The sequence below is a fragment of the Loxodonta africana genome, chromosome 2, assembly GCF_030014295.1.
Source record: "Loxodonta africana isolate mLoxAfr1 chromosome 2, mLoxAfr1.hap2, whole genome shotgun sequence".
Lineage (NCBI taxonomy): Eukaryota > Metazoa > Chordata > Mammalia > Proboscidea > Elephantidae > Loxodonta > Loxodonta africana.
Window position 1 is genome coordinate 89368706 of NC_087343.1, and position 25840 is coordinate 89394545.

Below are 25840 nucleotides of genomic sequence, written 5' to 3' on the forward strand. Positions count from 1 at the left end.
AGCCAACATAGTTTTTTACTCAAGGCACACTGTGGGAATTAATTTAAATCTGGTGTAACTCCTGCTTTCAAGTTATTTACAGTCTAGGACAAGGAGAGGGAAAGGTAAATAAATGACTATAGATATTTTAGCTGCTAGGATTGAAATATATCGTAAGGGAGAGTTGGGAAACAAGACAGTGGGGTTAATGCCATCTTTAGGGATAAAGAGAGAAGCAGGGCTTCCAGAAACTACTTTTTAGAGAAGGAAATAAGGGAGCCAAATCTGAAGGAGATTGGTACATGTCAACAGATGAAACAGGCAGTCCATTTGCTCAAGCACAGCAGCAGAAGGCAGCCTGATGCATTTGGGGAACAGTAAGAAATCCAGATCAGTGAAGCCTGGGGTGCTGAAAGGGGGAGTGGAGGTGGGTATGCAGCTTAGAGGCAAGTGAAAAGACCCCAGATGCAGCTTCTTTTAACTTAGGCAACAATTGTTTTATGGGTACCCACATATACCATACCCACATATACCATAGCTTATAGAATCTAGAATTATGAACAAAAACAAATTCTTCAAAGCTAATATGCAAGCAACATGTGCTAGCATTAGTGTACATGTGGTGAATGACCAAATAGAGACCATATATATTATTTTTCAATACATAGGCATCAAGTTATTTTTATTTAATGCTAACTATGTTTTTGTTTTATAAAATAAAATTTGTATTAATACACTCAACTATGTATGAAAGATCACTTATAATAAAAACTTTAATGAAAATAACTGTCAAAAATTATTAGAAAAAGCCACATATTAATGTCCAGGTCTAATTAGCCTTAAAGAGGTGTTTAGGAAGAATATACCTGAGAGTATACCTGGGATTCTATGTGCACATATGTACCTACACACATATATTTTTTGTTTGTTTTAGAAAAAACAGGCTAAAATGTTTTCTATTTGAACGAAGAAGTAGTAAAGATGGATTAAATTCTCTGAAATTAAGGTCACGTAGCTAGTAAACAACAGGAATGGAAATATATATATATATATATAAAACCAAACCTGTTGCCATTGAGTCGATTCTGACTCATAGCAACTCTATAGGTCAGAGTAGAACTGCCCCACAGAGTTTCCAAGGAGCACCTGGTGGATTTGAACAGCTGATCTTTTGGTTAGCAGCTGTAGCACTTAGCCACTACACCACCAGTGTTTCCTATATACATACTTCTTAAATATATATATGTATATATATTATTCTCCCCTTTTCTAGTTGTTTACTTACTGATGGCACAATGGTTAAGCCTGCTCAGTTGCCAACTGAAAGGCCTGCAGTTTGAAGCACCTAGTGGGGCTCCACAGGAGAAAAGACCTAGGAAATCCTATGGGGATATCTAGCAAATTCTGTTCTGTCCGATAAGGTCCCTATGAGTTGGATTGGACCCCACGGTATACAAAAACACCAACATGATTTTTCAAATTCTAGTTTTCTAAAAATGGCTCCTGTACATCCAGGAATTCCTGGTGTCTATAAATACGTAAAAAGTTTTTACACGCGTAATTATATACAGACTTTCAAACTGAAATTAATGATGATTTTTGTCGTGTTCTCAATCCTACTGCTAATGGAGCTAAAAATAAACGCAGGTATGGAATTTGTACTTTAGAAATGTGAACCTGTAACATCAGTTGCCCTCACATAATTTTCCTCTTGGTCCACCTATCTTGCTTTTTTTTTTCTTTTTTGTTTTAATGCAAAAGTAAGATTGTTTTGCTTCTGATTCTTTTTTTTTTTTTTTAAATTTGTAACAAGAATCTAATAGCTATTTAGGAACATAAACTGGTGAAAACACGTAAATATTTCACGGTCGATGAAGAGTGCTTGATTATGAATTGCTGCTGAGCTGGGACTCACTTCTGACTAGACTATATAACATGCTTCTGCTCCTGTCTAGTCCAGGCACTCTTCCCTGTGTCACATATTTCCCACTATCCTTCCTCATTGCTCTTCGCTGTTCTTTCCTTGATCTCCACCTCCGGCTGTTATCACTACCTGAAGTTCCAACAACAAAGTGCCCAGATTATCAACCAAAAACATTTGTTTATTTGCTTGTTTGTTTTGATGTAAATCAGGAGAGGTATAAACCCAGGCTTTCCTAGCGGATGAGATGCAGTTTCATAGTGCGGTCCAAGGATGACGGCAGTGCGTCTCTGAGGCAATCTAGAAATTTTTTCTATTTTTACTAAGTAACCTAGGGATTCCTGTGCGTATTAAAGTATAAGAAGTAATGACTAATATACCCACAAACTCCTATGCATGTGAAAGCTGGGCAAAAAATAAGGAAGACCAAGGAAGAATTGATGCTTCTGAACTGTGGTAGCAAAGAATGTTGACTATACTATGGACTGCCAAGAGAATGAATAAATCTGTCTTGGAAGAAGTAGAGCCAGAACGCTTCTTAGAAGTGAGGATAGTGAGACTTCCTATCACGTATTTTGGATATGTTATCAGGAGGGACCAGTCCCTGGAGAAGGACATCATGCTTGGTAAATTACAGGGTCATGGAAAAAGGGGAAGACCCTCAACAGGATAGACTGACACAGTAGATGCAAACATAGCAGTCTTAAACATAGCAATGATTGTGAGGGTGGCGCAGGACTGGGCAGTGTTTAGTTCTGTTGTACATAGGGTCACTATGAGTTGGAACTGACTAGAAGGCATCTAACAACAACAAATGATATATATATCAAAACTACGTTTTCTAAAAGGGTAATGAATTATTTAAAAGCAAGGGATCAAAATCCATTTTTCTCAGTGATAAAATGCTAGTAATGAAACAACTACTGGTAAATCAACTTTCAAAAGAAAATTATGGTTTTGCCTAAGTATTATCCTATATCATATACATTTGATATCTGCATGTGATAATATAGCTATGTAATGCAGAGTATAATGGGAATTTTTATCTTCCTGTATTCTGTAACTCTTAAGCTAATGTATTTTTTATTTTAATTAAGGTTCGACTAAAATTGATTGTTTTTATATAATAAAATACCATGTTCAAATGAAATGTATAGCAAAGCATGTGAGACCAGGCTGAGCATATGATATTTTCATGTTTACTCTGTTTATATTTCTATTTCCTTCCCAAGTTCTGAGCATCATGAAGGGAAGTGCTGTCTTTTTTTCTAGTGCCTAATTCTCTATGAGCCGGAATTGACTCGACAGCAGTCGTGGAATAGAGGAGAGTACAAGCAGACATTCAGTAAATGTTTGTTTAGTAGATGAATAAATAAACGGCTGAGAATCTAATATATAAGAACGTATATACAAAAAGCAATACTCCTCGGGGGAGGGGAGAAAAAAACCCCAACAACAATAAAATGAAAATATTACTCCATACAGCAATTTAAAAAAAAAATGTACAGGAAATAGGAAATAATTATCCTTAAAAATAAATAGTAAGTAGTCATTCTTACTGACCTTAGTTAGCTAGCAAAGAACCCAGAAGGTTTAATAAGCTTTTACATGTTTATAAGTAGAAATGCAAGATATATTTCCATAAATATAGGAAAGTAGCTATTTTTAACACATCAGTCAGAAAGAGTAACTGGTATTCTAGTTTCCAAATACACCAGTTGGTTTAATGTGGCAGTTATTTAATAGTTGGAAAAAATTTAGGTAAAGAAGTAAAGGGCAGAGAAACTTTAAAAAGGAAAAAAAAATTGTTGTTTAATGGCATTTATTGTTCTAACGCTTTAAATTCAGAACCAATTATGGCATTGTGATGCTATCAGTAATTTCATGCTGAGCGTGTAAATTTAAAATAGCAATTTCAATTTCATTTCATCAAGGCAAGGATGAAAATGAAATTGAATACTAATTATTGCGTGTGTGTCATACACCTGAAAGATTAGGGGAATACTGTGCTCATTATAAGCAAGTTGTACTCAAATGTTTCATTTGAAGGACTGAATATAAATAAAAAATTAAGTGACATTGGAAATTAATGAATGCTCAAACACAGACAATTTATACATGATTAGACTCCCCAGAGCTTCTTAGATATGAGTTTCTTCTAATAAATGGGTAGAGTTTTTCTTTTTAGAAAAATAACTTAGAAAATAAGGTATTATTTAAGAATACAATAGCAAAATATACAGCTTGACACACAAACTAAGAAGTATTTACTGAATAACAATGGCAAATTTTGCTGTTTTCTGAGCTATATTCCTCAGTTATTAAACCGTTTTATTTTCTTTTTTTCCTAAGCGTTGATTATTATATTCAGCCAAAAATAAAATATTAACCTCACTGCCCTTAAAAGCAAAAAAGTATTTCATTATTTTGTTAAGGTGATAAACAAAGTCATATGTAATCTAAATTCATCTGAGAGTCAACCACTGTCAGGTACAGCTGTGATAATTTCTACCTAGCACCACCAGGATAAATGCAACTTAAATACTTTGAAAGACAGAATGATGAACAGTGTTATCAAAAAAAAAAAAAGAGATAAAAATCCATTGCTGTTGAGTCAATTCTGACTATAGTGACCCTATAGGACAGAGTAGAACTACCCCATGGAGTTTCAAAGGAGCGCCTGGTGGATTCAAACCGCTGACATTTTGGTTAGTAGCAGTAGCACTTAACCATTATGCCACCAGGGTTTCCACATAATGTTAAGTAGGCAACAAACTGGGACAAAGTAAAGTGAAATATCAGTACATGAACTGTTGATGAAAAGGTACCTTTAGAAAAGAACATTGTAAGAGTATGTTAATTACTCTTTATGGAACCACAGCAATCACCGAAGCTCACAAACATAATTTGTCAAACAGAAACTCTGATGCAAACTTGGGTCATCATCTCTCAATTGTTCTACGATTTCTACTACAACTTTTAATCTCTAGAGTTTTATCATGATACCCAGAAACCCAGTGCCATTGAGTCGATTCCAATTCATAGCGACCCTATAGGACAGAGTAGAACTGCCCCACAGAGTTTCCAATGAACGCCTGGCGGATTTGAACTGCCTTCCACAATCCTAAAAATGCTTTTCAGAATAGTTTACTAGGGTACATTAAAAATGTCTCTAGAATGATTTTTTTTTTTTTTTTTTGGTTTCTCTATGTCTGTTTTAAAATTTAATTTGATCATTATTAGTATGTGATCAAAACAATAATGTGTCATTTCCATTACCTGGAATTTTCTTTGCACATATAGCTATAAAACAAAACAAAACCCATTGCCGTTGAGTCAGTTCTGACTCATAACAACCCTATAGACAGAGTAGAACTGCCTCATAGGGTTTCCAAGGCTGCAAATCTTTATGGAAGCAGACTGCCACATTTCTCTCCCGTGGAGCAGCTGGTGGGTTCAAACTACTGACTTTTTGGGTAGCAGCCAAGCGTTTTAACCACTGTGCCACCAGGGCTCCTCATATGACTATAGTTTAGAAAAATCAAGTGTAATTTAAAAATCTATTTCTGCAAATGCATGCAAACATAAATGCAAAACACAAAATAAGAACAATGAATAGCTACATGGAACTGTATGGATTAAAAAATGTATATACCAAACCAAAAACCCACTGCCAAAGAGTCAATTCTGACTCATAGTGATCCCATAGGGTTTCCAAGGCTGTAAAACTCTACAAAGGAAGACTGCTACATCTTTCTCCTGGGGAGCTGCTGGTGGTAGTGGTTTTGAACGGCTGACCTTTCAGTTAACAGCCAAGTGCTTTAACCATTGTACCACCAGGGCTCCTTTAAAAAACGTATACAGTGTATAAGAATTCATAAGAAAACTGAGAAGTGGAAGTATCTAAAGGAGATTTTGGCCTAGTTCCTAAAGTATGGAAGTCATGCTAAATGGCCACAAGGCAGTGTCTTTTTCTATTTAAATGCATTTTTCTATTAAGTACATCCCATTTACATTGTACTTAATAATGTCAGGTCATGAATTTCCATTTCAAAAATTACCACTGACTGAAAATATGTCATAAATGGAACAAATCAACCACCTAAACTAATCAAAATGTTTTAAATAGCACCACATGTGAATTAAGGTCAAAACCTTTTAGTGTGAATTCTAAGGCACATCGAACTTGCACACTAAATCAAACATTTTTTAATACATCTCTCTAGTACCTTATGGAGCCCTGGTGGCTCAGTGGTGGACAGGTCAAGCTGTTAACTAAAAGGCTGGTAATTCAAATCCATCAGCTGCTCCTTGGGAACCCTATGGGACAGCTCTACTCTGTCCTATAGTATTGCTATGAGTTGGAATTGACTCGACTGCAATGAGTTGGGTTTGGTTTTGGTCTCCAGCACCCTATATTCGTCATGGTTTTCTACATGGTGTTCCCCAGATTCTCACCCATCATCTTTGATCAGGCTGTACTCTTGGCCTCTAAACTCTATTGAAAGCCTTCTCTCAAGGCCCAGCTCAAATGCTATCTTCCTCATGAGTCTTTCTCATAAGAATAATTATAATAATTCATTCTCTGACCCCCAGTATATGCTGTACTTTTCTTCTCTTTAGCATATATCATTGACTTGTTTCATAGTTATTAATGTGCTCACCCTACCAGAGATATAACCACTCACAGAAAAAAAGGTTTGATTATCTTTTCTCTCCTCTCCATGTCTAGTTTAGTATCTCGTTCCAGCTAAGTGCTCAAAAGTGTTTAAGTGGATAAATACATAAGATGCTGGTATTACTATTATCCCTGTCATATCTGAGAAATCAGTTAATGCCTCGGTATATCATTCTTTCCTCCTGTTATGAAAAATAAAAAAAAAAGTTGCTTGATGAGAATAAATGAGAGATGTGAATTTAAACATCCTCAGATGCTGAAAAATGGTACCAATGACATCTGAGGTATTGTTATCATAATCCATTGCATATTTCACATTTGCACATGTGGAACCACTTCTTAGAGACAGAGAAAAAATAGACATTATTTTTATTTCCTTAAAGTGCCAAAAGTGGCTAAATGATAACATTATGATATTAAACACATAGCATATGTAAAAACCTGCTCCTTTGATACTCACCTTAAAACACTGGTATTTACACCCCAAGAATTTTAACAACCTTGACATACTTTCCAAAGGATTGTGCAAGTTCCCTTCAGTTTCAGAGTATATAGCCAATTTAAGACTCTTCACTACATCACTCTTTCCTCTGGAAATGCAAGGAAGAATCACACTCTGGGTTCTCGTTTGTCTTCTTTTTTAAATGGCTCTGATCATTCCTTGGCAATTCCCTTGTCTCATCCCCATTTGTTACCTGAATCCATGGCCATCTGTCATTTTCTGCAGCTGTCCAGGCGTTGATAAGCCCCTTTTTATTAAGACGTGCATAGTAGGGATACCATTTTTGGAGTCCAAAAAGAGCTCGGTGGGTAGATGATGCTGTGATTTGCTGATTTGATATGATTCCACCTTCAATTCCCAACGGGCCTGAGCATTCTGGGAACAAATCAGAAAAAAAAAAAAAAGTTGAGTTTACTAGAAATAATCCGTATTCTAAATGTGGCTATTAGGTGGGAGATATTTTTTAAGAGATTTTAATTTGTAACACCATACCACTTAAGCCTCATCTACTTGGTAATCTGCTATTGTTTGCTACACTAAATAACTCTTGTTCTTTATGACTCTTTTCTTTGAGTGTATCACCAAATGGACACTTCCTTTTTGCATTATGATTGTGCACTGTGTTCTGTTACCTTTTGATTTCTGATCACAACAGTCTAAATCATCTAGTGCTGCTATAACAGAAATACTACAAGTGGATGGCTTTAACAAAGATAAATTTATATTCTCACAGTCTCATAGGTTACAAGTCCAAATTCAGGGCATCGGCTCCAGGGGAAGGCTTTCTCTCTCTGTGGGCTCTGGAAGAAGGTCTTTGTCCTCAATCTTCCCATGGTAGAGGAGCTTCTCAGGCACAGGGACCCTGGGTCCAAATGACGCACTCTGCTCCTGGTGCTGCTTTCTTGGTGGTATGAGGTCCCCCACTCTCTGCTTGCTTCCCTTTCCTTTTATCTCTTGAGAGATAAAAGGTGGGGCAGGCCACACCCCAGGGAAACTCTCTTTACATTGGATCAGGGATGTGACCAGGTAAGGGTGTTACAATCCTGCTTTAATCCTTTTAACATAATACTACAATCATAGAATACTGGGAATCATGGCCTAACCAAGTTGATACACACATTTTGGGGGGACATTAATTCAGTCCATGACAACAAACACATAATGCCCTTAAAACTCCTCTCTTACAGTTCATATTCCCAGAGATTAGCATAGTGCCTCATAAGTAGTAAACCCACAATAAATATCTCTTAATCTGCTAATTCTTGACTAGTATACATCTGTTTTGTGGCAAAAGCATTTTTACATTAAACTAGCATTTCTCACTATTAGACATTTTTAAATTAAAATTTTATAACCATCATCAAAATGTTATAGTTACACAAAAAATCAATGGTAAATTTATCAACATAAAAATATTATTGTAATAACTTGATATATGTTGTAAGTTATGGAAAGTATGTAGGTAAATTATTTTTATAAAAAATCAAATAAATACTGACAACATTAAACATGACAATGTGCAAACAGATATTACAATATTTACATTTACAACATTTTTAGTTCAGAATTCACTACTCCACATATAGGGATTCTACAAGTTACTTTCTTCTTTTATTTATTTACTTTTTTAATTTGTGATTTGGGAGCAATAAAATTTTCTAATAAAAAATTAAAATATGATTTTAATTTTTTATTAGATTTATGATTAAAGCATAAATTACTCAAAGGACACATTTCAGATACGAAAAGTGTTCCATTTTTAGATTAGAAATGGAAGTCAAACTCTATCTAAACGTTACATCCATTAAAAAAAAAAAAACAAAAACCATTGCTATCAAGTCAATTCCGACTCATAGTGCCCGGACAGGACAGAGCAGAACTGTCCCATAGGGTTTCCAGGGAGCTCCTGGTAGATTCGAACTGAAGACCTTTTGGTTAGCAGCCATAGCTCTTAACCACTACACCACCAGGGTTTTCTATGTCCTTATAGATACAAAATAGATACAGATATATAATTTCTTAACTATTTCATATATTTTCATCAGAAAGCATATTTTATTTTCTAAAAATTTTCAGTTTTGTAAAAATACAAAGAATACAACATCTGCAATTCAACATTTTTCACAGGTACATGTCAATAAAACCAATTATTTCAATTATGTTGTACAACCAATACATTTTATTTTAAATTCAGTTTTGGGAAAATTCACAAAAAGTACAGGGTTTTGATACAGTGAAAAGTAATACTTGATTTTCTTAATTTCATTAACAATTTACATACTAAACTCAATTTTTTTTCCAATTTAGATTTGTATTACAAGTATGATTACCCTATTATAAAATACATTGAAATTCTTTGTTAGAATTTCTGAAAACACAAGAGGAGTGCACAACTATTACCAAATGTCAGAAACCTGGATCAGTGATTGCCATTGAGTACATTTTAGATTTTAATCATTATTTTAGTCCAAAATTTGTCAGTAATTAATCAAATTTTTATGCTCAGATTGATGTTGAAAATATAAAAGGAAGAATTCCAGAGCTGGATTATAATATCTTTTAAAAGTGAGGAAGATGTTTCTCATTGGCAATCGTCTCCTTTTTTCATTAAGCTGTAAACACACTTCTTTTCCTGTTACACACTCAGACAATACATAGCTCTACACACGTTACTAACATTTCTCTACTGGCTTTAAAACTTGTGAACATTTTTTTGAAAGGATAAAATACATGGATAAGTAATCATCTTAATCAGACTTTAATAGTAAATATGAACTTAATTCAGCAAAAAGTGAACCTTTGTAATAGACAATAAATCATTCATCTGATAAGTTAAATCTAGACAATAATTTTTTTTTAACATATAATTAGAACTGTTTAACCCTTTTCGAAGTCATTGGATTACGAAGCCCTTCATTTTTAGAATTATAATACTAGGAGCTATAGATAACTGAGTTTCAAATTCCAAAAAAAAAAAAAAAAAATTAACGCCGAAAAACCAAAAGCTGCTTCTTTGGATTTTTATTTTGCTCTCCATTGTAAACTTCAATCTTTGCAGACTTCATAAAAGTACTAAGAAACTTCCATGATGACACTCTGATTTTAAACAATTGCAGGAACCTGGCTTTTTAAGGATATTGTCCTTAAAGAAGCCTCTAGGATCCTTGCCTTTGATATGTAGAATGTTTGGATGGAAAAACGGGGAGGGAGACATTAATTGTAGGCCAGTAAGTAGACTGGCAGAGCTAGAGAGCCAGCCTTGATTAATTAAACTGCATGACAGCCTTAGATGTAACTCAGTGCAATTTAGTTCCGTGCTTCTCAAGACCTTTTGCTGAACTGGACAACCTTACAGAATTTATAAACATTTTAAAACAGAGGTTATGTATCAACCACACTATTTAGTAAGTCTACTTCATCAATACTCTTAATTTCCCATCCTCCCCTTATTAGCTAACATTCCAGCAAACACTTTGGCTGTGAACTGTTGCATTATCATATAAGCCAACGCGTAGATTTTGAAGATAAATTTGCATGGTTTACTCTGCTATGAGGTAATCTGAAGGCTCACAATCTTCACCAGTCATGCACATTCATTCATTCAGAAAAAACATCGTAATTCAAAAAATATATATTGACACGCTATATTTTTATTTTATTGACTAGGCTTTGCAGTTTCCTGGAGTACTTTTACATTAGTTAGCTCATTGCTCTGATGCCAGCTTCACAAGTTTTCTTCCCCAGTACTCAATTCCACATGTTTTTTCAAATACAGTTTTTACAAAAATCATTTACATACTGTATGTTGCCAATCAGAAAAGCCCATCAGAGGCAAACATCCGTGTGTACGGGCCTCTGGATGAAGCATGACTCTGTGAGGTACCAGCTTGCTTCCTGACCAGTTAAAGAGCCTTAATTTTCCTCATTTGTAAAATTAGATTTAGGATGAGGGAGTAAAGGAGTCCCTAAGCACTTTATTACTAACCAAAAAAAAAAAAAGGTGGTTCAAATTCACCCAGAAGCAACTTGGAAGAAAGACCTGGTGACATGTTTCTGAAATATCACAGCCTTAAACACCACTTAGAATGCAGTTCCACTATGCATACATGGAGTTGCCATGTGTTGGAATCGACTCAGCGGCAACTGGTTCGGTTTATCGGGAGTGAAATGTAAAACAGTGTTTTACCTTTGTAACTATGAATTGTTAAAAAATAATGAGCCCAGTTCTCTAAGATCGCTTGCATAATTCTTTTTATAGGACCCCAACGGAGGCAATAATACTGGCTTTTTCGTTCCTTTGGGGTAGACTCTGGATCTTTTCGCTGCTGCATCCTTATATGCTCAAGTGATTTGCACACAGCAAGAGCACACTTAATATGTGCTGGATGTTGTTGTTATTATTATTATTTTTTAATAAACAGTAAACTAATAAGCAGTGCAAGCCCTATACTTTATTGCACACTGGAAAGTTGTCACAACAGCAGCTTTTCTTTACTAGTCATTTGGACCACAATCAAATGGATGTCATCGTGATAAAACATCCAAAATCCAATTTCCTTTTGCCTGTGCTATCCACATCCCCACTGTCCTATTAAATCCAACAGTTATAAAAACTTATGAAGGGGTTGCAATTCAGAATGCAAATGATTATATACCTAAGATTGAGTGACCTGAAGCAATTAGCCACAAGATGCCTAGAAGAAAGATACTAGGGATATGCACATTGCTATTGCTGGAATCAACTAGAAGGTAACAGGTATTGTTATCAGTAAATGAAAGAAGACACATATGAAGTGATAAATGATTAAATAAATAATATTAGATGAGCATATTGATGTTGAAAAGCACATCCACATGTGTTTTCTCAACTGATCTTAACAGCAATACTTCAAGGTAAGGAGGTTATCACACCTATTTAATAAATGAGGAAGCCTGTGAGAAGCTAAACCTGTAAAAGATGAGGCTAGAACTTGAGCCAAATGCTCTGCTTCATAGCACAACAAAAAAGTAACAGCTGAGAGTGGAAAGAGAATTCAGTAATTCTTTACACGTTGTTTCTGATCTGCTGCTGCTGCTGCTGTTGTTTTATGCAGGGATGGGTACCAATACAGTGTGGAGAGAGGATAGGAGAATTAATATGAAGGGAACATGCTGAATATCACTATTTACATTGAGGATATGACAGAGTTGTCTCAAATTGAGATATATTAAAAGAGTAGGTGACAGTCCATGGCAGTGAGTCACAGAAGTAAAGACTGAGGGTGTAAAGTGGCCTGTGTTTCCTGAGGTGTTAAAAAAAAATAGTTGACCTGGATACCATCATTGGTCTATATATTTCTTATCTAGTATGAATAGGCTAATTCAGCTCCAACCACTTTTTTGGCCTCTTCGATCCATCCATCCATCCATCCTCCCCTCCCTTCAATTTAATACATATTTACTATCTTCCATTCATTTAATACATATTTATTGAATGCCTGCTATGTGTCAGGCACTTTTCTACGTTGTGATGATACATGGGGGAACAAGGCAGAAACGGTCTCGCCTATCAAAGGATTCATATTCTAGTGGGGAGACAAATGATAACCACTTAAATAAACAAGAAAATATCAGAAAGAGTTAAGTGTGATGAAGAAAAAAAGAGTGAATCAAGTGAGTATGTGTCAGGTGATCAAAGATCTTTCTGAGAGATGGCACTAAATCTGATGTCTGAAAGAGAAGCAGGAGCCAGTTACTGTGATAGGTAGCCACTGGTTTCCTCAAAGAGCTTTCAGGTCAGTGGGGGGAAAAACATACATAGGATCTTCTGTTGAATCCTATGCATTCATTACCGTAACATTTATCATACTATATGAAAATTTTCTATTTCTATTATATTAGAATTTTATCATGAGCACAATTAATTGTTCTAGAGTTCTCATTCTTCTCAATATTATGCATACTTTGTTATGATCCACACAGTTGAATGTCTTTGCATAGTCAATAAAACACATGTAAACATCTTTCTGGTATTCTCACTTTCAGCCAAGATCCATCTGATATCAGAAATGATTTCTTTCATCCCTTGTTGTCTTTTGAACCCAGCTCGAATTTCTGGCAGTTCCCTGTCCATGTAATGCTGCAACCATTTTTGAATTGTCTTCAGCAAAATTTTACTTGCTTGTGTTATTAATGACATTGTTTGATAATGTCCATATTCTGTTGGATCACCTTTCTTTGGAACAGGCACAAATATGCATCTCTTCTGGTTGATTGGCCAGAAAACTGTCTTCCAAATTTTTTGGCATAGATGAGTGAGCACTTCCAGCATTGCAAATATTTGTTGAAATACCTCAATTAGTATCCCGTCAATTTCTGGAGCTTTGTTTTCTGGCAATTCCTTCAGTGCAGCTTGGGCTCCTTCCTTCAGTACCATTGGTTCTTGATCCATATGCTACCTCATAAAATTGTTGAAGGTCGACCAATTCTTTTTGATTTAGTGATTGTATATTCCTTCCATCTTTTTTTGATGCTTTCTGTATCATTCAATATTTTTCCCACAGAATCCTTCAATATTACAACTCAAGGCTTCAATTTTTTCTTCAGTTCTTTCAGCTTGAGAAATGCCTAGTGTGTTCTTTCCTTTTGGTTTTCTAACTCCAGGTCTTTGCATATTTCATTATAATACTTTGTCTTCTTGAGCCACCCTTTGAAATCTTCTGTTCAGCTCTTTTACTTCATCATTTCTTCTTTTTGCTTTAGCTACTCTACATTCAAGAACAAGTTTCAGAGTCTCTTCTAAAATCCATTTTGGTCTTTTTTCTCTTTTTAATGACCCTTTCCTTTCTTTATGTATGACGTCCTTGATATCACCTGTTTTTCAGCCATTAGTGTTCCGTGCATGAAATTTATTCTTGAGATGGTCTCTAAATTCCAGTGGGATATACTCAAGGCTGTACTTCGGCTCCCATGAACTTTTTAAATTTTCTTCAGCTTGAACTTGAACTTGTATATGAGTCTTTGATGATTTCTTCCACAGTTGATCCCTGGCCTTGTTCTGAGAGATGATATTGAGCTTCTCCGCCGTCTCTTTCTACAAATGTAGTTGATTTAATTCCTGTGTATTCCATCCAGCGAGGTTCACATGTACAGTTGCTGTTTATGTTGTTGAAAAAAAGTATTCCCAATGAATAAGTCATTGGTCTTGCAAAATGCTATCATGAGATGTCCAGCATAATTTCTATCAACAATGCCATATTTTCCAACTACTGATCCTTCTTTTTTGTTTACAACTTTTGCATTCCAATCACTAGTAATTATCAATGCATATTAATTGCATGTTTGATTAACTATAGACTGCAGAACTTGATAAGAGTCTTCAATTTCTTCATCTTTGGCATTAGTGGCTGGTGTGTAAATTTGAACAGTAGTTGTATTAACTGGTATTCCTTGTAGGTGTAGAATAGGGTTTTTGACATTTCCTTGCTGCTAAGTCTGTGTTTATGCATCTTTGGTATTTTGCTTGTATTTTTCAGGTTTAAAATAACCCTAAATTAAGAAGTCCAATCAACATTGACCACCTGAGGCTTTTAGCCATCATTTACATAGTCAATTAAAACAACTGCGTTGCCTGAATTGTCTGAGTGCACTGCAAGTGCTTTCTGACCCGGGGCCCTGCTGTGCACACTAACACAGAGCAAGTGAGTGATGTCACCTGGCATGTTAAGCAATAGCAGATGGGCCAGCTGGGGCCAAGCCTCATGTGCCTTCCACAGAGCAACTTCTCTGCCAAGTCAGATGTGAATAAAATCCCTTCAAAGTAAAGTCCTCCTCACTCTGCAAACTCATTCTCTGGAGTGTGGCAAAGAATAGCATCTGCATTTTATTGATCTTTCAGCTGACAAGTAAGCAGTGCCTCAAGATGTCTCACATCTTGTTTCTGAGTGTGCCGGTTAAGCCTTTCAAATAAGTGAGACGCCAGGCTGAATCCATAACAGGGATGTACTGCTTTCATTTGCTCTATCTCGATATCCAGACATCTTCAGAACGAAAGGATTTCAAATTAAAGCCATGTAAGAAACAAATCTCCTTTAAACATTGCCAGTTCTCTCTTTCTCTAAGCATCTCATTTTCTTATAGGGGCGTGAGTCCTCTGCTGTGCTTAGCATAGCATGATAATTGTGCTGAATACAAGCTCTGGTTGATAGATTACTGATGACCTCCAATACTGCAGAAATTAATGCTGATTCAAGCATAAGCTTCCTTCTGTGCCACTTGGACTACAACCCTTCCTTTATTCCTAACGTTTGTTTTATTTAAGGGTTGTCTCCAGACCAGGCTCTAAATTGATGAGGGAGGGATCAAGGCCACCATTCCTCACACTGTAGCCTGGGGGTTAAAAGGAGCCCTGAGGTTTTTTGTTTTTTGTTTTTTTCTGGTGAGTCTTGTCATTTAAGCCCCCGCACATTTTATTTTCTTCAGTACGGAATTTTTAAGGAGCCCTGGTGGAGCAGTGTGTACAGTGAGTGACGGCTAACCAAAAGGTTGGCAGTTTGTAACCACCAGGGGGTCCTCAGGAGAAAGATGAGGCAGTCTGCTTCCATAAAGATTGACAGCCTTAGAATCCCTGTGGGGTAGCTAGGAATCAGAATTGACTCAATGGCAGTGGGCTTAATTTTTTTGTTTTAGGGAATTTTTGCCAAATGAAAGAAAGCAAGGGATGGAATGGAGACAAGACATTTAAGAAGGGCTGATCTCAGGGACTGGGCCTGAATGTGCTGGTTTGGCCTTAGGTTAAAGGGGATGATGGCAAGGAGCTTCCTAGATAGGGTGCGAGCTGTGAAGATGGACACGCACAATGCAGACTTCCCTTCATGCAATCGTTCACCAGTTCCTGCAGAGCACCTCTTGGGTGTCAGCCTCTGGACATAGCACTGAGAATAACAACTTTAAAAGGGCTTAAGTTCAAATCCTCTATGATGAGGTCTGCTTCCCTTCAAGCCTAGAAACGACTTCTTTGTATCAGAGCACCAACTTCATATTTGGCTGTAGTAATCTGGTTTAGGGAAACTTCTAATAGTATAATCATCTGAAGTCTTTTAAAAAATTAGTTAAGTTTGTTTGAATTGCACATAAAATGCATGTGCATCTTAAAGAAAAGGTTATTTATTTGCAGAAGATGTTCTGCTTAGCCTAAATAAACACCAAGTTTCTTCACAGTCTGAAAGACTGTGATTCTGTGATATGTGGCCACTGAAGCTTTTTCCCTTATTCTATTAGAAACTATACCTTATTGTCTTTCCATACCGGAAAGCCCATGCAATGTCCAGTACAGGATGAGGGAAAAACAATTTGTGCATATTTTTTTCTCTTAGATAGGAACCATGCCTTTTGCATTAATGTTTCCAAAACAATGCAGCACCTTACAGTCAGTTCTCACTATTGTGGGTCAAAGTAAATTAAAACAAATCATGGCTTTTTGAATTACTTTTCTTCCTTTCTTGTAACTGAATTAATCTCCTCAACGTAGATAGTATTAACATAAGGATTCCACATACTTGTTGGATATTAAAATCAGAAACGCTTTCTTGGTCTGCTGGAATGACTGAAAATATATAAGAATCAACTCTTGGGGAGTAAGAGAATTTTCATATTTAGGATAAAAACCAGCATTCGTAAAGTTGCAGACTCAATTATCAGCCATCTAGCTATTTTTCTGTAAAATGTAGTTACGCTTGTCTTCACGCTGTATGTTATCTCAATTCAATTATGATATATTTTCAGTTTAAATTATTTTTTTTAGAGCAGAAAAAATTAAACCCATGAATAAACTTAATTGTAATAGGAAATAGTCCATTAATATTTCTGAAATCTGATTTGTGAGTGTATTGAAGGATGACGATTTTATTTAAATAGGAAAGCCTATGCACTCTAGTATTGAAAGGCTGAAAGTCTTAATGAAATAATTCACAAAAGCCAGCAAAATCTCCTGAGATAATCATACTAACACAGTAAACATATTTGCTGTAGGACAATAAAGAAGAGTGCATTTTAGTTTGCTTAAGATGTATTTTTTCAGAAGAGAAGAGCATATGGGCTTTTCAAGTGTTGAATGCCCTTTCGCAGTCAGGCAAGATTTCAGTAACCTGTACTCAGGCTTTTACTTAAACTGCATAATTCATCTGATACCAACTATAAAGATAACAAGATGGTTTGGTGACACATTTGCCTCTGTAGTCAAAAGCCTGCAATTCAAAAACTCGCAGAGGTATACCTACTCTTGCCTTCTGAAAAAACACACATCTACACAGGAAAGAGCTAAAAAGGAGTATAACGCCAAGGTAAAACGCTAAAGGACAAATTCAATTGTTTCGAGAAACATGAGTCAAATAACAAGGGTAACTATTCAAATGCTGCTGTGCAGAAGAAACATTTCCATGTTTTTATATTATTTACATCTTTTCAGATGATTTTTGGTAGATACCTATCAGGATAAGTACTACATGGTATTGCCTCTGATGTCTTCTTATAAAGCAGTATTACTGCCCAATCAAACACTGATTATTATTAGAGATAAATCATAGTCCCAAACCCAGTTGTCAGCCATCTAGCCATTTTTTCTATACAATGTGGTTATGATTTTCATGACACTGGATGTTATGTTAAGTCAAGTATGAAGTCCTAGCATTCTGAAGGTCATAGGAAATCCAAAAGATTAAAGCAGGAACCACTGCAGATGGCCAGGTGTGACATAATGAGCCCGGCCTAATGTAAGAACACTTTGCAAAGACAGGGGAACAAAGAACAGAGAGCAAAATGGAGTCTGGGATGGCATAGAAGATGATTTCTTCATTTAAATTCTAGAGGTCTATATTATGCATCAACTCTTAGGTAATACCCATACAGATAAAAAGGTATTGGGGTGGGGAGGGAACTTAAAAATCCTTGCAAATAATTTTTAAATCTTCCTTCTAGGTTATAATTTCAGTTTTACTCAGCTTTATTTTGTTTTCCCTCTTACTTTTTCTTTTTTTTTTTTTTAATCTTTTGCCTGCATTTCCAGTTTAGAGCTGAAACAGAGGGTGAGTTTTTGATAACATATATTTACTAGTCAAAAATTCCTGTAGACCCAAATACCAAAAAGGTTTTACACATTACATTTGCAATGAATTTGGTCATCTAAAAAAGGAAAAATTCCCCACAGAATTTTAAACACAACAAATGAAAAGCTATTAAAACAAAGAATGCTTTACTGATCTGAAAGAAAGAACATTCTAGAAGAATTCAAAACAGTAACAATTTTATTAAAAAGTTGTAGAAGTTAAGCCAGTTTTTATGTATTATCTCTCATTCAATAGAGATTCACACTAGTTCTGTTTTATAATGTAATGAATGAATCAGCCACTGAAAGAGAAAAGTCAACTTTCATAACTTTTTAAAATTTACTGTATTTAAACCTTGATGTCATAGTGGTTAAGAGCTACGGCTGCTAACAAAAAGGTTGGCAGTTCAAATCCACCAGGTGCTACTTGGAAACTCCAGGGGGCAGTTCTACTCTGTCCTACAGGGTCGCTATGAGTCAGAATCAATTTGTTGGCAATGGGTATATTTAATAATAAAGCAGACACTGATATTATGTGGTGTCCAGATGAAATACTTATTTTTGCTGGGAAATATTTGAGGAAAAGAATCCTCTAAAATTTGTATTAGTTTTAGCTAATAATACATGCGGGTGTCCCTGGGTGTTGTAAAGAATTAAATCTTGGAGTACTATCCTAAAGGTTGGCAGTTGGAACACAGAGGCACCTCGAAAGATAGGCCTGGCAATTTGCTTGTCAAAATATCACAGCTTTGAAAGCCCTCCAGAGCAGTTTTACTCTGCATGCCTGTGAGCACGATGAGTCAGAATCAACTAACGACAATAACACATGTATACATTTTAGACAAGTATTTACACATCTTAAATCTGGGTTCTAATATTTAGCTGCTGATATAAATATGGAATATTAGCTATGTCTATCAAATCATCTGTAACAGAAATAATTGCTATTTTTTGATATAACAGGTTACATCATTGTTATTCATATTGGGCTGAAGGAGCATGCCAATAAATAGCAAATCACAATTATTTTGATTTATTATTTGGTTCATATTCTTCACATCAGTGAGTATTGAGTATGAATTATATAAAGAAATTTGAAGCTATAATCTATGTTTTAATTTACCTTTAAACGTTGAACTATATGAAAAGAATGACATTCAACAGTTTTTAATTTACAAAAAGGGTAATTTCATATAGTTCAGCCTAATGATTAAGTAAATAACTATACTTCTTATAAACTTATATTAAAAATATGTGACATGGAGGATTGATATCAGAAAAATAGTGGAGTAGGTAGCTCCAAGGTCCTGTCTCTTCATATAAACATCTAAAACTAAGCAGAAATTGTCAGACCAACTTTATCAGAACTCTGGAAAACAGCTAAAGCTATATAGCAATCGGGTAAATGCTGAATGAAGGAAAAAGCAATTTAAAAGTGAAGTAAAGCTTTGTGGTATTTTCATTTGTCCTTGTTCCACTCCCTCCCAGGCTTTGAAGCAGTATGCAAGACATCAGCTGTGTTCTAAGGGTAGAACCCTTGTCCCCGGTTCCAGAGGAAGCAGAACAAACCTTAGTAGAAAAGTATTGTGTATGTCTGTTCTAACCTATCTGGGGTGTGGATACCTAACAGAGTGCTACAAAGTGCTCATGTTTATTGCACCTAATTCACAACTCACCCAGGCTAGAAATGTGTCAGGCATTATTCAAAAGCATTCTAAAATGAAACAACCTGCTAGTGCCTGGGGCAAAAGCTTACACTGACACATATAATAGACTGCCTAAGGCCTGGGAGGAAAAGCTGAAGACAGTATCTTTGGGAAATTAGGGCATTCAATAGAACCCGGTAGAAAGGGGGGATTTAGAAAGCCAAGTACATGCCCAAGACAAGATGCATGCTCAGAAAAGGCCTGAGGAACAAAGCTTTTACTTCCAGCTGATCCCTACCCTCAGTGGCTAAGAGCCAAAAAAAAGCCTCAGAACAAAGCTAATCTTGAAAGGCTGAGAAATGTATTTTTTTTTTATTTGTTTGTTTTAGCTTTTGGAGTCTATGTAAATCTCTGTCAAAACACTAGTTGAACACAAACTAAGTAACAAACACTTTGGTCACCACATGTGACAAGAAACAGAGTTGAGAAAATCTTAAACAAATGAACTATTACAGCCTTCAACAATCAAAAAAAAAGCAAATCTTTGGGAAGAGGGAGGATATGTTTTCCAGAATTATCACATTATAATATTCAAATGCCCAGTTTTCAACACAAAATTATAAGACATACAAAGAAAAAGGAAAGTATAGCCTATTTAAAGGAACAAAATACATAGACAAAAACTGTCCCTGAGGAAGCCCAGACACTGGACTTACTAAATAGACAAAGACTTTGAATAACTATCTTAAATATGCTCAAAGAGGTATAGGAAAATGTGAGCAGAGAACTAAGAAATTCAGAAAAATTATGTTTGAACAAAATGAGATTATCAAAAAGAGATATAAATTGTAAAAATGAAAAAAAAAAGAATCGAACAAAGTTTGAACCTGGAAAGCACAAGTACTGAAGTTAGGAAAAAAATACTGAAGGAATTCAACAGCAGATCTGAGCAGGCAGAAGACAGAATTAGTAAACTTGAAGATAGCATGACTGAAATTATCCAGACTGAGAAGCAAAAAGAAGAAGAGTGAAGAGTACCTAAGGGACCGTGACAAACCGTCAAGCAGATTAACATACACACTATAAGAGTCCCAGAAGGAAAACACATAAAGAAGCAGAAAGCATACCTGTAGGAATAATGGCCAAAAACTTCCCAAATTTGATGAAAGACATGTATCTACACATCTAAGAAGCTCATCAAACTCCAAGTAGGATAAATTCAAATTTAAGACCCATTATATGCAGCAGGATGTTTACAGGGAACTGCCAGAAGTTTAAGCCAGATTCAGAAGAGGTCGTGGAATGAGGGATATCATTGCTGATATCAGATAGATCATGGCTGGAAGCAGAGAATACTAGAAAGATGTTTACCAGTGTTTTATTGACTATGCAAAGACATTCAACTCTGGGGATTATAATGAATTATGCATAACATTGTGACAACTGGGGATTCCAGAAAACTTCATTGCGCTCATGAGGAACGTGTACATAGATCAAGAGCCAGTCATTCAAACTGTGTGGTTTAAAGTCAGGACAGTTGTGCATCAGGATGGTATCCTTTCCCCATACTTATTCAATCTCTATGCTAAGCAAAAAATATGAAAAGGTGGACTATATGGAGAAGAACGGGTATCGGGATTAGAGGAAGACGCGTTAATAACCAGTGATACGCAGATGACACAACCTTGCTTGCTGAAAGTGAAAAGGACTGGAAGCTCTTAGTGATGAAGATCAAAGATTACAGTCTTCAGTATGGATTACGCCTCAACAAAAAGATAACAAAAATCCTTACAACTGGACTAATAAGCAACATCATGATAAATGGAGAAAAGATTGAAGTTGTCAAGGATTTCATTTTACTTGGATCCACAATCTTGGAAGCAGCAGTCAAGAAATCAAAAGACACATCGCATTGTGCAAATCTGCTAAGGGGGAAAAAAAATCTCTTTAAAATGCTAAAAAGCAAGGATGTCACCTTGAAGACTAAGGTGCATCTGATCCAAGCCATGGTGTTTTCAATCACTCATACACATGCAAAAGCTGGGCAATGAATAAGGAAGACAAAATAAGAATTGATGCCTTTGAATTATGGTGTTGCAGAAGAATATTGAATATATCATGGACTGCCAAAGAATGAACAAATCTGTCTTGGAAGAAGTACAGCCAGAATGCTCCTTAGAAGCAAGGATGGTGAGACTACATCTCATATACTTTGGACATGTTATCAGGAAAGATCAGTCCCTTGAGAAGGACATCATGCTTGTTAAAGTACAAGTCAGCAAAAAAGAGGAAGACCCTCTTTTTCATCATTGCAGAGGTTGCAGTGATGGGCTCAAGCATAAAAACAATTGTTAGGGTGGTGCAGGACGGGGCAGGGTTTCATTCGGTTGTACATAGGGTTGTTATGAGTTGGAACTGACTCGGCGGCACCTAACAACAGCAACAATATTCAGACCAGAGCTTCAAACCATTCCACTCCAGTTTGAATCCTTGTTGAGAATTTGCATTTCCACCCCAAATATACTAAATCAGAATCTACAGTTTAAAAAGCTCTGCAAATGATTTTTATGTATAATAAATTTTGAAAGCCATGCTCCACTAGTGGTTCTCAGAACTGGTCCCTAACCAGCAGCATTAGTATCACCTGGGAACTTGTTAGAAACGCAAATTCTCAGCAGGGGTTCGAACCAGAATGAACTGGTTTGAAACCCTGATACAAACTGTCAAAAAACAAAGACAAAGAATGAATCTCAAAACATCAAGAGAGAAGCAAGTCATAATGTACAAGAGATCATCAATAAGATTAGCTGATGATTTCTTGTCAGAAAACATGATGTCAGTAGGCAATGATATTATACACTTAAAGGGCTGAAAGAGAAAACAAACACAAAAACAAACCTGTCAACCAAGAATAATATATCCAACAAAACCACACTTTTAAATAAGGTTGAAATTAAGATATTTGAAGACAAATGAAATTGTGGGAGTCTGTCACCATTAGGCCTGCCCTATAAGAAATACTTAAGGGACTTATTTAGGTTGAAATTAAAGTCCACTAGATAGTAATTGAAGCCCTGGTGGCAGAGTGGTTAATAGTTAAGGAGAGCTATGGCAATCTATGGTTGCTAACCAAAAGGTTGGCAGTTCGAATCCACCAGTTGGTTTCCTTCTTGGAAACCCTATGGAGCAATTCTACTCTGTCCTAAAGGGTTGCTATGAGTCATAATCAACTCGACAGCTACAAGTTTATTTTATTTTATTTTTTTACATGATAAGGATTTAATATTCAGAATATATAAAGAACTACAACTCAACAAGAAAAAGATAATTTAAAAATGGGTAAAGGACCTGAACAGACATTTCTCCAAAGAAGTTATACAAATGGCCAATAAAAACATTGAAAATTGCACATCATTAGTCACTAGGGAAATGCAAATCAAAACCACAATGTCATATATAAAAAAGTTTAAGCTACAAATAATTCATGTCTGTCAATTATGATGTAAATGTCAAAAAATAGTCAAAACTATAATTTCATGCTTTTACATAAGTTTTTAATTAAAAGAGAATACAGTATTTCCTTTCTTTTCGGAATTATGAAAAAGATAGGTGTTCCCAAAGCTTCCATCTTTCTATCTTACGTTTGACAGTTCACCACCTTACTATGTTTATAGGATTAGCCAGGAATCAGATAAGGAGCATCAAATCACAAACATAAAATAATGCACAGTCATTAACATAAAATGGAAATGGTGAAATTAATTTCTAAAAATCTAGGTAGAAATAGGAAAACCAGTTACTTGCTTTTCTCTTTAATTAAATGCCTCAAGAACTGGTAAAAGCATTTATTTTCTAACTGATTAGTCACTAGCATACAGTAAGAAAAATTTACTGTTTTTAATATAAAACCCTTGTAGTCAAGTTTATGCCAACTTACGTAGACTCTATAGGACAGAGTTGAGCTGCTCCATACAGTTTTCAAGGAGTGGCTGGTGAATCTGAGCTGCTAACCTTTTAGTTAAGTCTTAACCACTATACCACCAGGACTCCATTTTAATAGAAAGAAACTATGAATAACAAAAAGATGGGGAGAGAGCCAAGGATGTACATTTTATTTTACATTATTAAGAAAAGATTTCACTAGTTGAATATTTTTCTTTAGTGACCAAAATCCTGTTTAACTACAAAACAAACAAACAGCAATAAAAAAATCACGGTGTGGGCTATAAAGCTATAAATTGCTCAGGCAGAGGGTTCTGACAGTATCTACTTGGTGACTTAGCACTATAAAAAGTTATCTGCTTAGCTAAACAAAGAGTGCAGAGATAAAACAAGGAGAAAAATCATTTGTTTTATATTAATAGATTTATATAAGCACAATTTGCATAATATACAATTTACAAATGTAAGTAATTTATTTGAGAAATAAAGTAAAAATTAAGTTTAATATATTGATGATTTGTTACAGGTAAGGCACCATACTGAGTCTTGGCAAATTTTTCTGTTTTAAGAATCTATCAGAAGTGCTCTTTACTGCAATTTTGTTTGAAGGCATAAAGGCAAATGCAATTCTAAAATATCTCTAATCTGAACAGAGACTTAAACAAAGAGAAATACTTTACTACAGATTTTGGGTTATGAAGCTGGAGAGAGTTGGGTGTGAATTCTGCCATCACCACTTGCTATGTGGCCTTGAGCAATTAGCTTAATCTTTCAGAGGCCCCACATTAATTCAGTGATTTCCAGATTTTACAGCATGTTAGGGAAGCTTTTAAAAGCTCCAGTGACAGGTCACACCTCATACCAATTAAATCAGAATGTCTTAGCACAGGAGCCAGGCATCTGTATTTTTTAAATATCCCAGATGATAACAAGGTGCAGCAAAGCATGGGGACTGCAGAGTTACTCATCTGCTTTACACGTAGGATAACACCCACCTTACAAGAGTGCTCCATAAATGAGAAACTATTACGGTAAGCAAGTATTAAACTATATGGCAATTAATATTCCCTAGAAATAGTAGCTCTTAAGTTGCTGTTGTTGTTTTATTGTTATAAAGTAAATGTAAGGAGTAAAAAGATGTATGGGGGAGACTGACGTCTGCTGAGACTACCTGGAGATTCATGGTTTAAACACATGCTTCCAATTTAGCCAGGTTTTGTACTTATTCACTTCTTATTAAAGAAATAAAGAGTAGGCTATCTACTCCCATTTCCCATGTAAAATGTTGGTTAATAAAAACTATAAATATACACACAAGAACAATTACTAATCATGAGCAGTTAACTGAAAATTATTCAAAGTGTTATGTCACTTGTCATCTCTTTAATGCCATTATTTATCACCAGATATTTCTGTCACCAAGGCATTCAAATTGCCAGATAAAACTCTTTGCCTAGGGGAAATATAAGCTGTAGCTGCTTGTAATGAGTGAAAACTAAATGATTCCCCAAAGTGCATTGTCAGACTCATTGGAAATAAAAATAACTAATCAAATAATTCTGTTTGAAAATAGGTCTGTGTCTGGCAGGTACTTTTCTTCATTGTGATAAAACAGGGGAACTCCTATGGAAAAATTTCATATTAACACTTTCATAAAACAGATTATAACTATGAAAAATGCTTTTATAATCAAGTTTTTTTTCCCCCAATTTAATATCTGAGTAATTCTAGCTTTAAGATAGATTGAGATGAAGTCTTGGCCGCTGGCAATTCACTAGCAGTAATCAAAGAAATCTCATTTCCTCAAGTCTATAACTGAGAGTAAAGTAACAAACCATTTCCCTCCAAACTGAATAATACCTGGTTCCCATATCTTCAGCATACCCTCTTCTGATTTAACCATGACTTCTATTTCCAAGCAATGCTGCCAGAGTCTTAATATTCATTGTTTCAAATTTCCAAGGACATAAAGGTGAGGTATGGAAAGAAAAGTCCTGAAATGCCACTTAGCATGCAAACAACTCTTATTATGATCTGATTTTGATACGTAAGAAATCACGCATGGAGGCTTATTTTATTTTATTTTTTTTTC

At 35.5% G+C, this 25840-nt stretch overlaps 1 protein-coding gene across 1 annotated transcript in view; it reads right to left on the reverse strand.

Moving 5' to 3' along the window:
* Positions 1-25840, reverse strand: part of EDIL3 (EGF like repeats and discoidin domains 3) — a 524672-nt gene that overhangs the window by 169261 nt on the left and 329571 nt on the right. The window contains exon 6 of the mRNA XM_010588258.2: positions 7274-7455. Coding sequence (XP_010586560.1) covers positions 7274-7455 — 182 coding nt within the window. The remainder of the gene's footprint in view (positions 1-7273; positions 7456-25840) is intronic.